Consider the following 14,114-nt stretch of genomic DNA (forward strand, 5'->3'; position numbering starts at 1 on the left):
CGCCGTCGGAGGGGAAGGGCGTCGGCGGGCGTAGGAGGAGGGGGCAGGAGGGCCGGGGGAGCGGGAGCGAGAGCGAGAAGTCCGGCAGGCCGCTGGTGCGGCAGGGCAGCTTCACCATGGAGCGGCCGAGCATGACGGTGCCCGCCGAGCTGATCCCCATCATCGGCCGCGGGGGGGGCGAAGGGGCGAAGGCGGCGCGTGAGCGCAGCGACTCCACGGGCTCCATGGACACGGCCACGCTGCTGAAGGACACCGAGGCCGTCATGGCCTTCCTGGAGGCCAAGCTCCGCGACGAGGGCCGCCAGGAGAAGAAGCCGCTGCCACCGGGAGGCTCCGTCACATCCGGCTCGAAGGGCCATCATCATCATCATCATCGGCCCGCGCGCACGGGAGGCTCCATCTCACCGGAGTCGGACGTGGACACCAACAGCACGGTGAGCCAGACGGCCGAAGCGGCCGAGCGGAAGGCGTCGTCCGCCGCCCCGGCCAAACGTCGTTCGCTCAGCAGCCTGCACCGCGAGAAGAGCAACGCCAGTGCCGCGTCGGTGGCCGCCACACGCGCTGCCGCCACCACCGCCCGCGATCGCCTGGAGCGCAAGGCCTCCAAGAGCCGGCCCTCCACCACCCAAACCCTCTCCGGCAACACCGCCGCCCACCGCGGACGCCAGCCCTCGCTGGACCTCACCGACGACGACCAGACCTCCTCGCACCCGCTCTCCACCATGTCCGACGTGCTCTCCTCCGACCAGGACACGCCCTCCAGTCGCTCCTACGGCCGCGGCGGCCACTTCGCCTCCACCGACGACCTCCTGATGCTCTCCAAATCCACCTCGTCCTTGTCGGCCAAGACCTCCAGGGCCAGCAGGGCCCTCCACGCCAGCTCAGGGAGTCTGGCGAGCAGGCAGACCCAGCAGCAAGCGCAGCAGGCGGGTCTCCCCACGCCCAGGCCCACCCGGGCCTCCTTGCTCCGCAGGGCCCGCCTCGGGGACGCGTCGGACACGGACCTGGCCGACGCCGACCGCGTCTCCGTGGCGTCGGAGGTGTCCACCACCAGCTCCACGTCGCGGCCGCCGTCCGGCCGGAAGGCCCCGTCGCGGATCGACATGCTGGCCCAGCCCAGGCGCACACGGCTGGGCTCCATCTCGGCGCGCAGCGACTCGGAGGCCACGGTCGGCGTGCGCAGCGCAGCGTCCAGGGTCTCCGCGGAGACGGCGCTCCGGCTGGGCTTGCGGCAACCAGCGCCCGGCGACGGGAAGCTGACGCAGAAGTCCAGAGCCAGCAGCATCTCCAAGCTCAATGAGGTCAAGGCCAAGGTCGCGCCACCTACACATGGATCACCTTCCGGTGAGTATACGCACTCTCACACACACACACACACACACACAGCATGCATCCACACACACACACACACACAGCATACATCCACACACACACACACACAGCATACATCCACACACACACACACACAGCATGCATCCACACACACACACACACAGCATACATCCACACACACACACACACATACACATCATACATGCACATACAGCATACATCCACATACACACACACACACACACACACACACACACACACATAGATATTCACAGTGTATTTACTCACACACACATACAGTCTTGCATTCTCACCCATATAGTCCTGCTTGCAGAGACATCTATATCCAAACCCTTTCTCATTATAGCATGCACACACTAAACAAACTAACCATACATGACATGTTACCATATGCATTTATTGTCAAACGCATGCAAGCAGCCCACCACTTACATAGGCAAAAGAAACACACACATTTGCACATCTGCAAGCTATGTTTACTGTACAGAGCTCGCATATCTCCCAGAAAGCTTAAAATGGCTACAGATTTTGATGACAGGTTGCAAAATGATAACCTAAGACGACAAATCAGTTTCACAAGACTCACCTTCATTTGCATCCTCCTTTCATTTCCTGTTGTGTGTGTGTGTGTGTGTGTATCTCTCTCAATTGAATGTTGTTGTTGGTGTTGTGGTGAATGATGAATGGTGTGTGTGTTAGTGTAAATGTGTGTATGTATATTTATCTGTGTGTGTGTGTGTGTGTGTATGTGTGTGTGTGTGTGTGTATGTGTGTGTGTGCTGTTTCTGTTAAACACTACTCATTCCTCATTCCTCCATACAGAGAGCCCTGAGCGAGTTCCAGAAACTCTCCCAACCGCAGAGGAGATTATGGGTACTGTAATAGCATCTAGAGGCTTTAAAGGAGAATTCCGGTGTGATATTGACCTAAAGTGTGTTGAAACATGATACCGAGTGTAAACGTATGTCTCATAGCTCACCTCGGCTTGTCCCCTGCACTCAGAAATCTGTAGAAATCTTCCAGTAGCAGCAACCGAAATCCATGCATTTCCACAGAATTATTTTTGAAATCTGATCCCTTATCATACCTGTTCGTTCGTACTCGTCGCTCGACTTATCGTGAGATTCGTGACTAAATTCAAGATGCCGTTGAACGGTAAAATTACTTAAGGTACAGTCTGTATATATCGTCTTGTAAATAAACTGTCAGTGCTTTTTCAAAGTTCTCAATGTCTCGTTTTAAATGTCAAGGCCCTCGGAAGTCTACCAATGAAGTATGGAGCTACTTTGAGCCTCGTAAATGGTGTAAAACAGTGATTTATTTGCATGGCTAGGCCGATGCCCGAGGCACTGCAACGAAAAACTGTTGGTAGCATTGGCTAACTAGCGCCAGATATCTGAGTGCAGGGGACAAGCCGAGGTGAGCTATGAGACATACGTTTACACTCGGTATCATGTTTCAACACACTTTAGGTCAAAATCACACCGGAATTCTCCTTTAAGTGTGTGTGTGTGCTTGTGAGTGTGTGTGTGTGTGTGTGTGTGTGTTCTTTAGTATGTGTGTGCAGAACCTGAGTCAGATGTCCATGCAACACCAGAACAAAACATTTCCACACTAACTATTCAACACATTGTGTGTGTGTGTGTGTGTGTGTGTGTGTGTGTGTGTGTGTGTGTGTGTGCTGTGTGTTGACAGAAAGCATTTTGGCTCAGGTAGTGCACACACACCCTCCTTACCCAGCCTGCTTATATTGCTTATATATAGTCTTATATTCCTGGTTGAGCAGTGATACGCTGGTTTGTGTGTGTGTTTGTCCAGATGTGTCTGGCCATGCTATCCATTTCTACCAGGTCTACAGCTGCAACAATAATTGATTAATACATTATTTGTCAACAATTTGATGTATACATACAAATACAAAATTCTGATTCCAGCTTCTATAACTGGAATATTTTGTGGTTAACACACTCTATGGCAAAATATACTCAATGGATTGATCAACACTTTGGCTGTATGGGGTTACTATGACAGCGAAGTAGAATTATGAGGTTGGGGGCGAATTTAGTTATGCAAATTATCCTTATGTTACCAGGCAATGTGGTTTTAACCTTTCAAGTCAAGCTTTCGCACTCCAAAAATGGGTGTTAACTTGGAGGATGCATGCAATAGTATTAGCCAATGTGCAAATAGTATTAGCCAATGTGTAAAAGTATTATCCAGTGTAGTTGAATGAAGTTGAAGTGTGAAACAGAAAGGCATGTTGCATCTGTTGCTAGCTGTGGCTTGTTGTGGCTCAGTTCTAGCCTGAGTTGATGTCACTTTGTTTTGCACATTGTTTTGACTGGGCCCTTGTTTGGTTGACTGTTTGGTCACATCATGCATATTCATAGGGTGACAGAAGAACTGGAGCTTGGCACGGGCATCACTGCAATGGTGCTGTCAGTGTGTGTGTGTGTGTGTGTGTGTGTGTGTGTGCTTGTGTGTGTGTGTGTGTGACATCATGGCTTCACCCTGTCCCAGAGGTGAAGCACATTACTGTGTCAGTAGTTCAGACAGTCTCCTTGGGGGAAGTGCTACATGCATCCCATGCTCCTAAATAAAGACTAGGGCATCATGCAGGCTTTTAAAGTGTCCACAATGGGACTTGAAAGACACCTAAAGAGGTGAGAATGAAACCTTAAAATAACCTTTCTTAAATCATTTAGATGGCAAATAAACTCTTACAGTAATAGGGTGAACGGCAGGCACTCTGAGGAGGTCTTATCACTTGTAAAACAGCCGGGTCGGAACACTGCCCCCCTCTGAAATCGAAATGGAAAATTCAGAGATCTCTTTCTACAGACGGCTGTCGGTGCGTTTCCTCTATATTGTGTCGGAGTTATGTTCATACTTTGTTGCGAAAGACGCATGTTTAGTTAGTTTATTATTGCACTTCTCAACTGTAGTGTCGACCTCGAGAGCCAATGTTCTTTAGTGAGGCCTTAAAGGAACACGCCACCCAAAATCAGTAGTGATATATGTTCTTAACGTAACTTTCACAAGTTGAGTCATACCTCTCCCGCGTCGGTAGGTGCACTCAAACGCTCTGTCGCGCGGCGCGAATGTGTTAGCATGTTGCTATGCTAGCGGGCTCTGCCGTGGCCGTAGAGAGAGGCACATAGCAGTATTCAAACACCTCCACGTTTTACCTACTTAAATACAGTTGCACGAGTAGTTGATGAAAAATGTTAGGGCACACAACATGAAACGTGACGATTTTCCAAGCGAATAAACATGAGAACTACAATGTGTGGCGCAATAGCACTTGGGAGTACTTCGACCTAGCGTGGTAATATTATTAACACCTAATTGTAGATCCTATCCACCACAGAGTTTAGAATCCATGCTGGATCTACCCTCAGCCTCTCCCTCCCCTCTGAGCGAGAGAGGCACACACACTAGAGATGCGCTGATGGGCTATTATTTCAACCATAACTGCATAGCAAAACTTATCATCCATCAGCCATCCATCAGCACCAAAGTTTGTTGACCAATTTTCAAAACTGCACCTGCCCACCATCCGCTGGTTGTTTTAATGTAGGCTATATGGGTGATGCAGCGCTGCTGACGTGAGGCTAGAAAGCCCTTGCCTGTTCTAGAAAGACTGATCTAATGCAGCAAATATATTAAAAGGCTGAAGTCGTGCATTGGCTAAGCCTATCCCCAGAATATCAGCAGCAAACTCAGTCTCTGTCGCGCAAAACAGTCTCCAAATAAAACGCACATCGGCCTGTTGCCTATTCTGCCAGCTTGTGACAATATATCGTCCAAAATGCTTGATTGCATTGCATTCTCCACATTTTTAGCTACATTTTCATGTACCACATCAGCATTTTTGTTCAGTGAATCTTTTGTAAATTGCTTTACAATTACCGTCAGGCCCTTGTCAGCAGACTTCGGCTTGCCTCTTGAAATATTCACTCCTTGTCTTCCGATGTCATTTCTGAGTCATCTACAGATGTTCACCTCCCTAAATAGAACCAACTTCAACCTGTGTTATATCCTAGATGAGACTGCCTGGGTTATTTTGTTTAGATATTAGCCTATATATAAAACACATAATTGTAGCCTACCATCCAGGGAATAGGCATTTAAAAGAGAGACAGAGAGTGATATGACTAAGAAATGACATCGGGCGATGGCAGTGCGAGATGTTCAGAACGTAAGAGCTAAAACTTCTACAAACTCACTAACATCCACAGCGGAAAAAGAAGGTAAGAAAAATAGTCGGAAAACTTAGATGTGTAAGGCAAGCAAGCAAGTTTGGCGGTTGTTACTAAAAATGTGAACATGCACGTTGCATTGTTGTGCGGTGGACTTTCAGAATGAATGGAGTCGGAGTTTCTTTAATATCGAGGCGTCATATTTGTCCGATGGCCTGCTATAAAATGAATTGCGATGTCTGTCTGAAAAAGACGCGCTCGTGCAGTCAAAATGAATGGGAGTCTTCAGATCAGGCTTGTCAGTCAACCTGACATAACAGTGTGTAAAGTAGCCTATAATGTGAATGCCTTGTTATTTTATCAAGGATTTCTTTCTTTTTGCAAAAAATAAAGTACAATAGGCATTAATTAGTAGGCCAGGAGCATGCTGAAATTATGTGGCAAATTGCATTTTTTATTACAATGATAAAATTGTAAAAGGACGTGACCGAAGCTGAGGCAAGCCAGGCAATAGGCCTATATAAAGCAATTTACAAAAGATTCACTGAACAAAAATGCTGATGTGGTACATGAAAATGTAGCTAAAAATGTGGAGAATGCAATGCAATCAAGCATTTTGGACGATATATTGTCACAAGCTGGCAGAATAGGCAACAGGCCGATGTGCGTTTTATTTGGAGACTGTTTTGCGCGACAGAGACTGAGTTTGCTGCTGATATTCTGGGGATAGGCCTAGCCAATGCACGACTTTTGCCTTTTAATATATTTGCTGCATTAGATCAGTCTTTCTAGAACAGGCAAGGGCTTTCTAGCCTCACGTCAGCAGCGCTGCATCACCCATATAGCCTACATTAAAACAACCAGCGGATGGTGGGCAGGTGCAGTTTTGAAAATTGGTCAACAAACTTTGGTGCTGATGGATGGCTGATGGATGATAAGTTTTGCTATGCAGTTATGGTTGAAATAATAGCCCATCAGCGCATCTCTAGTGTGTGTGCCTCTCTCGCTCAGAGGGGAGGGAGAGGCTGAGGGTCGATCCAGCATGGATTCTAAACTCTGTGGTGGATAGGATCTACAATTAGGTGTTAATAATATTACCACGCTAGGTCGAAGTACTCCCAAGTGCTATTGCGCCACACATTGTAGTTCTCATGTTTATTCGCTTGGAAAATCGCCACGTTTCATGTTGTGTGCCCTAACATTTTTCATCAACTACTCATGCAACTGTATTTAAGTAGGTAAAACGTGGAGGTGTTTGAATACTGCTATGTGCCTCTCTCTACGGCCACGGCAGAGCCCGCTAGCATAGCAACATGCTAACACATTCGCGTTTGAGTGCACCTACCGATGCGGGAGAGGTACGACTCCACTCGTGAAAGTTACGTTAAGAACATATATCACTACTGATTTTGGGTGGCGTGTTCCTTTAATGTGGAGTCTTTTGATTTCTTAACTCCATGTAGTAGTGCTTCTCTCTTGCAGTCTTGCATCTCGGTCACAGGATCACGTCCATGACTGACGATTAGCTGTGATGTGCCAATCATCTCCCCCAACCCTGTTCTTATTGACCTAAACACAGCAGTGTGAATGAGCAGCCAGCGGAGGCACTCTATGCCCATTTGAATACAGTTCCCTAATGCCCCTCCACCCCACCCCATACACCTCTACTGGGGCAGGTGCAGTTCCCTAATGCCCCTCCACCCCACCCCATACACCTCTACTGGGGCAGGTGCAGTTCCCTAATGCCCCTCCACCCCACCCCATACACCTCTACTGGGGCAGGTGCAGTTCCCTAATGCCCCTCCACCCCATACACCTCTACTGGGGCAGGGCTGACAAAGCCTGGTGGTGTGATAGGTGGGGTGGTTGTACGGAGGTTCCTTCACTGGAAAGAGCTTTGAGTACTTAGAAAAGTGCAATATAATAAATAAATATGTTGTTATTGTTGTTGTCGTTGTTGTTGTCGTCGTCGTTGTTGTTGTTATGTACTGAGTTATGATGAGACAGTTTGACACTAAGTTCACCCATGAATGACACCAGAATAAACTTTGTTTTTTTATTTGTAATATATTTTTAGTGTTTGTAATTCATAGTGCACACATTTTAATCAGTCCTGGCTTATAGGCCATCTTGGTAACGGCTCCGGGCAGTTATTTTGGGCAGTTATTTTGGGCAGTTATTTTGTCAGTCATGCTGTTTCCAACAATGAGGTTGGTTACTTACATTACATTAAGGGGCAAGATATGTGTGTAGACAACTGCTATATTGGAGTTACAAACTAAACCCATACATTTCTATGGAGGATTCTCTGAGTGCTTTGACTCCTCATTATGAAGTCTCTGTTTTAACTCCCTCTGTTGTGGTGTGCACCCCCCTGCTCACAGTGTACTAGATAGATGCTACTCACAGTGTACTAGATAGGTACTCACAGTGTACTAGATAGATGCTACTCACAGTGTACTAGATAGGTACTCACAGTGTACTAGAAAGGTACTCACAGTGTACTAGACAGGTGCTTGTGTGTGATGGTGGTAGTCTACGCTCCAACTAGTGCTTTGGTGTGTTTGCTGTGCTTTTGTCTTTTCATCTTGTTTGGAATTAATTAGCTGAGTAGTGGACAGCGCAACATCTGGCTTAAAACGTGGCCTTTGCTGCAAGTGTCCGTGACACCCGATGACCACTGTTGCCAAAAGTAACCCCTGTTGTCTCGACTCTCTCCGCAGTGAGCAGCCGATGGCGCCGTCTGACCCCGGAGTACGCGTCCACCTCGGAGGACGAGTTTGGGTCCAACCGTAGCCTGTCCAAGCACGGGCGTCCCCTGCGGGCGCCCCCGGCGCTGCGTGGGCCCAGGGGGGGTCTCGGGGGGTCGGGCTCGGCCCCCCCCACGCCAGGAGCGGGCAGCGGGGTGCTGAAGCATCGCATGCGCGAACACGACGAGTACATCCGCGACTGGACTGCACACAGCGAGGAGATTGCCAGGTACTCATCTACTCTCACACGTCCGGCACTCACACACACACACACACACACTCTTACACACACACACACACACATACACACATGGCAGCGTGTAGCAGCTCAGATGTAGAGTGGATCAGTATGGAGTGGAGAGGAGGGGTGGTGGTAGCCACGTAGCCATATCCTGTGTGTGTGTGTGTGTGTGTGTGTGTGTGTGTGTGTGTGTGTGTGTGTGTGTGTGTGTGTGATTCACAGTGAGGTGGCACTGCCTCTGTGGCTTGCTGCTGCTGGGAGTAACGTTAGCCTGTCACCCTTAAAGACACACTCACACACACTCACACACACTCAGACCACTGTCGCATCAGGCAGGAGAGAGGGATGGGGCTGCCTTAGGGGCAGAGCTGGACGTCACTGTCACTCTTATTTATTTATCAAGGCTCACATTGGCTCACTGCCTATTCCTCCATTACCTGTGTCTGTCATCTCATACCATCTCTCTCTCTCTATTTCTCTCTTTCTCTCATTGGCTCACTGCCTATTCCTCCATTACCTGTGTCTGTCATCTCATACCATCTCTCTCTCTCTCTCTTTCTCTCTTTCTCTCATTGGCTCACTGCCTATTCCTCCATACCTGTGTCTGTCATCTCATACCATCTCTCTCTCTCTCTTTCTCTCTCTCCGACTACCTTTCATTCCATTCATTCCATCTCTCTCTCTCTCTCTCTTGTCTGCCTCTCTCTATTACACACACACACACACACACACACACACACACACACACACACACACACACACAGACAGAGACACACACACACACACACACACACACACACACACACACACACACACAGTGCACATACATACCCCCGTCTTCCACTTGACCTAGAATTCACCGTTGAGATGACTGGACGGGAGTTAGGCTACTGCATGGACACAGCCCTGTGGGCTCATTCATAGAGGTCCGTTTCTTTTTGCTGCACAGCTACCTCATCCATCATCATCCCTCACTGCAGTGGACCTTTTGTTTGGCTGCCCAGGATACATCTGGACATTTTCAAGTGCAGAATATGTCACTTTTCATTGTTTCTTGGACAGAAACACTTTATATTTATAGATTTAATTAGATTAGATTAGCCTTTATTGTCTTAAATGGACACAGCATTGATTAGCACAGCATTTGATTTGCACAGAATATTAGCACACATTTGCTCATGCATGTGTGTGTAGTACTCTACCATGGCGCTGAATGGAAAAGCTGGTCTAGGTGAAATAGCACCTCCTGGTGGTCACTTCCATACTGCAAGGCAAGTAAGACCTTAGATATTCTCAACAACTGATCGCAGCCACAAGAAAGATATATAATTATAAAAGACAAATATAGTTTAGAATAAGAAATGTGCATAAATGTCAGCATTCTTTTCTACCCTCAATAATTCCACAGTGCAGGGGATGATGGTAGCGTGTGATGGTGTGTTTTTTAGTTGTTGAATAATCCCTGCCGGTCGCCTTTCCTGGAGAACACACATCCTGTCAGTCCAGATTAGATGAGGTTCATGCAGCAAGGCTCCAGAGGAACACCACACACCTATGTGTCATCTCACCAGGGTGTCACAGTGTCTCTGAGGTGACAGGCAGGCAGCCAGCCAGACACACACACACAAACACACACACACACACACACACACACACACATATCCTCAAAAACACACTCTCATACACACTAATACGTGCCATCTACTCCCAAAGGACATGTCAGACTAACTACTGAAGAAGTTTCTCCAGAAGTCATGCAGTACAAATTACACATTTATATTTGGTTTTCATGTGCAAGTGCTCCATCTAGTGGTGTAAAGCAGAACTATTTACTATTGTACATGTCCCATTGTCTGCCCATCTTCATTTGCACTTGTATCCATACTGACCTATAGTAATGTAATGTTTGCATTGTATACATAATCATAGATGGTGTGTATGTGAACTGCCTGCGTTTTATGAATTCTTATGTATTCTTATAACTTCCTTATTACACAAGATCCGAAATCTGAAAATCTTTTCAACACTGCAAGTTGTTTTGGATAAAGTCTAAGTGACTAAATCTAATGTCAAATTTGCATCCTTCTTATTATTAGTAAGTTGACTTACTACTCAGATACAGTTAAACCTTATTGTGATCGCAAATGCTTCTTTCATTTTGTTAGCACTTTGCTTAACAAGTTGACTGCAAACCCAAAGGTGACTATTTAGTCAGCTAAGTTGATGAAGGCTTAGTGCCAATATGCTACAGCCTAAATAAAACCTTTTTCAATCTATTAAGTGCCTGGTTTTGTCAACTTTGACACATAGACTGTATGCTTTGACATAAATGTTCCATTGTTTACGTTGATGCTAGCCTGTGAGTGCCGTGTTGCTGTTGTGTGTGTGTGTGTGTGCGTGTCTGTGTGTGTGTGCGCGTGTGAGTGGAAGCGCTCCTTCAGAGCCCGCCTGAAGTATCACAGGTTATTTCCCTGTGTGCGCAGGATCAGTCAGGACCTGGCCAAGGACCTGGCCATCCTGGCGCGGGAGATCCACGACGTGGCGGGCGAGATCGACTCGGTCAGCTCTTCGGGCACGGCGCCCAGCACCACGGTCAGCACGGCCGCCACCACGCCCGGCTCCGCCATCGACACCCGCGAGGAGGTATGGGGACAAGTGGGTGGCCCTCTACGTCTTAACCCCAACGCCATCATTTCACTCTCTCTTTCATTCTTCCATTTTCTCTCTTTCTCTCCCATCCCCTCCCCTCATCATCACTTGAATTTCCCCTTGGGGATCAATAAAGTATCTATCTATCTATCTATCTATCTGTCTATCTTCTATCTATCTATCTATCTTCTATCTATATCTATCTTCTATCTATCTATCTGTCTATCTATCTATCTTCTATCTATCTATCTTCTATCTATCTATTTATCTATCTATCTTCTATCTATTTATCTATATATCTACCTATCTATCTATCTTCTATCTATTTATCTATCTATCTATCTGTCTACAGTGGGGCCAGTGTGTGGCCCTGTCTGCATTTCTTTCTCTCGTTCTCCCACTCCCTGTATCATTTCTCTCGTTCTCCCACTCCCTGTATCATTTCTCTCTGTTCTCTCTGCCTCTGTCCATCCCATCCATCTCTCATGATCTCATAAGGCACCGAAACATCTCTTATCTGGTCAGTCAGCTCCAGCATGTGACCCTTCACCCCAGTGCTTCATCTGCCGTTACCTGCCTTTAGTCAGGCTGTCTGACTCCATGTAATGTCAGACATCAGCTGAATGATTCAATTGTTTATTTAGATTTAGTGGATTTCGTCCAGCGTCATCCACTGTTAATATAATTATCCAGTTGTATCTGTCTCTGATCTGTGATTTCTACTTCCATTTCATTTCATTTACCGTATTTATTTATAAGGACAACACACATTAGTATTATTAGCCAGCCGGCTAATTTTCAACTGCAGTCCTTTGGCAAGATTCTGTAATAACCTCTTTACATTACATTTTATTACTAACTTGGCATTTAAGAACAATAACTTTGGCCAGTTGTTCTTAAATGCCAAGTTAGTAATAAATTGTAATTTACAATCAAATCATATTCCCCTCTATCTAACCTTCCGTGTGTCCAACCATTTCCTCCGTTTGCAGCTGGTGGACCGGGTCTTCGATGAGAGCCTAAACTTCCGAAAGATTCCGCCCGTGGTGCAGACCAAAGCCCCCGAGATCAATGGCCGACCGGTTGAGCTGAGACCACGTGCCCCTGACAGCCTGGACCCAAATGCTGCCCTCCGGCGCCGCACGTGGAACCGGGATGAGGTGAGAACCTGTGGAACTTATAGAACTTCTACCAAAGGGTGGCAGAACCGCTGTGCAGTTTAGCCTCCCCAGGATTCGGGGTTGTACTGTGGGCAAAGGGAAACACAGTCTGCTAGTGCTGTGATACATCAGACAGACATATCTTGACAGATATATAGTAAAGTTATTATTCTGTAGAAGTAAGAACCTTAAATAACCTTGTCAAGTTCATTGGACTAAAAGTGAATGCTGACCTCTGAACGACCCCTGTGAAACAGAAACGCAAGACATGATGATCATCATTTCAGATCAGATATTAAAACGTAATTATATTAGTGTCACTCTCTAAAGCAACTGTCTACACCTCTTATCAAAACACAGTGACCTAATCAGTGAGTTATGTGCGGGATGAGTGGAGTGGTAATGTGTTGGTGGTCAGGTTTCAGTGTTCTAACGTCCACTCTCCCTGTGTGCTAACGTCCACTCTCCCTGTGTGTTCTAACGTCCACTCTCCCTGTGTGTGCTAACGTCCACTCTCCCTGTGTGCTAACGTCCACTCTCCCTGTATGCTAACGTCCACTCTCCCTGTGTGCTAATGTCCACTCTCCCTGTGTGTGCTAACGTCCACTCTCCCTGTGTGCTAACGTCCACTCTCCCTGTGTGTGCTAACGTCCAATCTTAACGTCCACTCTCCCTGTGTGTGCTAACGTCCACTTTTAACGTCCACTCTCCCTGTGTGTGCTAACGTCCACTCTCCCTGTGTGTGCTAACGTCCACTCTCCCTGTGTGTGCTAACGTCCACTCTCCCTGTGTGTGCTAACGTCCACTCTTAACGTCCACTCTCCCTGCGGTCTCTTCCTCAGGCGGTGCTGGACAGCCTGCTCCTCACGTCCGTCTCACAGCTCTCAGGCAAGATACGCCAGTCTGTGGACAAGACAGCAGCTAAGATCAGGTACACACAGCATCCGCAAGTTTTTATTATAAATGTTTTGTGCTAAGATCAGGTACACACAGCATCCGCAAGTTTTTATTATAAATGTTTTGTGCTAAGATCAGGTACACACAGCATCCACAAGTTTTTATTAGACGTTTTTTTTATGTTATTTTACTTATGTAGAAACTTACTTATATAACAACTGGTGGAAGTGAATTATTTTAGCATTTCTTGTGCAGTTTGTCTGGGAAAAGGTCTTAAAAAGTGTTTCAGTGAAGACATGGGAGTCTATTCCATGCTTGACCCACAGTGTAAAGAGCATATTTAGAGGTGCTGTCTGTTGCTGTTGAAATCTGCCCTTTATAACAATTATCTTTTGATTTTTCACAAAGCACACTGTTGTACAATGACGCTCTTACGATGATGATTCATCTGTGTCCACTAGGATACTGTTCAAAGACAAAGACAGAAACTGGGACGACATCGAAACCAAACTGCGAGCAGAGAGTGATATCCCACTCCTCAAAACATCCAACAAGGTCAGATTTGAGTCTTCTTGAACACCACATGGCCACCATGGTCTGGAATCATTGTGTTGTTGTTGCTGTTGTTGTTGCTGCTGTTGTTGTTGTTGTTGTTGTTGCTGTTGTTGTTGTTGTTGCTGTTGTTGTTGTTGTTATTGTTGTTGTTGTTGTTGTTGCTGCTGCTTTGTAAGGAGAACAAAATAAGTGACTTTTTGTTGGTCTGTCGTCGCATGCTTCAGGAGATCTCATCCATCTTGTTAGAACTGAAGCGGGTGGAGAAACAGCTTCAAGGTAAACACACCACACATGTTCAGTAAGCTAC

At 46.9% G+C, this 14,114-nt stretch overlaps 1 protein-coding gene across 5 annotated transcripts in view; it reads left to right on the top strand.

The window, feature by feature from the left end:
* Positions 1–14,114, top strand: part of cep170aa (centrosomal protein 170Aa) — a 79,335-nt gene that overhangs the window by 61,471 nt on the left and 3,750 nt on the right. For 2 of the 5 annotated variants that reach the window (XM_076286243.1, XM_076286247.1), the window contains 7 exons: positions 1–1,344; positions 8,279–8,534; positions 11,009–11,201; positions 12,188–12,355; positions 13,198–13,286; positions 13,714–13,807; positions 14,032–14,083. The exon at positions 1–1,344 is cut by the window's left edge and continues 267 nt beyond it. In XM_076286243.1, the coding sequence (XP_076142358.1) occupies positions 1–1,344; positions 8,279–8,534; positions 11,009–11,201; positions 12,188–12,355; positions 13,198–13,286; positions 13,714–13,807; positions 14,032–14,083 (2,196 nt within the window). The remainder of the gene's footprint in view (positions 1,345–8,278; positions 8,535–11,008; positions 11,202–12,187; positions 12,356–13,197; positions 13,287–13,713; positions 13,808–14,031; positions 14,084–14,114) is intronic. The other 3 variants (XM_076286245.1, XM_076286244.1, XM_076286246.1) reach the window with 3 other exon arrangements.

Source organism: Alosa pseudoharengus, unplaced genomic scaffold, assembly GCF_046254945.1.
Source record: "Alosa pseudoharengus isolate Yale_2024_CS ecotype anadromous, Long Island Sound unplaced genomic scaffold, YU_APseudo_1.1 YU_APseudo_1.1_scf_15, whole genome shotgun sequence".
Lineage (NCBI taxonomy): Eukaryota > Metazoa > Chordata > Actinopteri > Clupeiformes > Clupeidae > Alosa > Alosa pseudoharengus.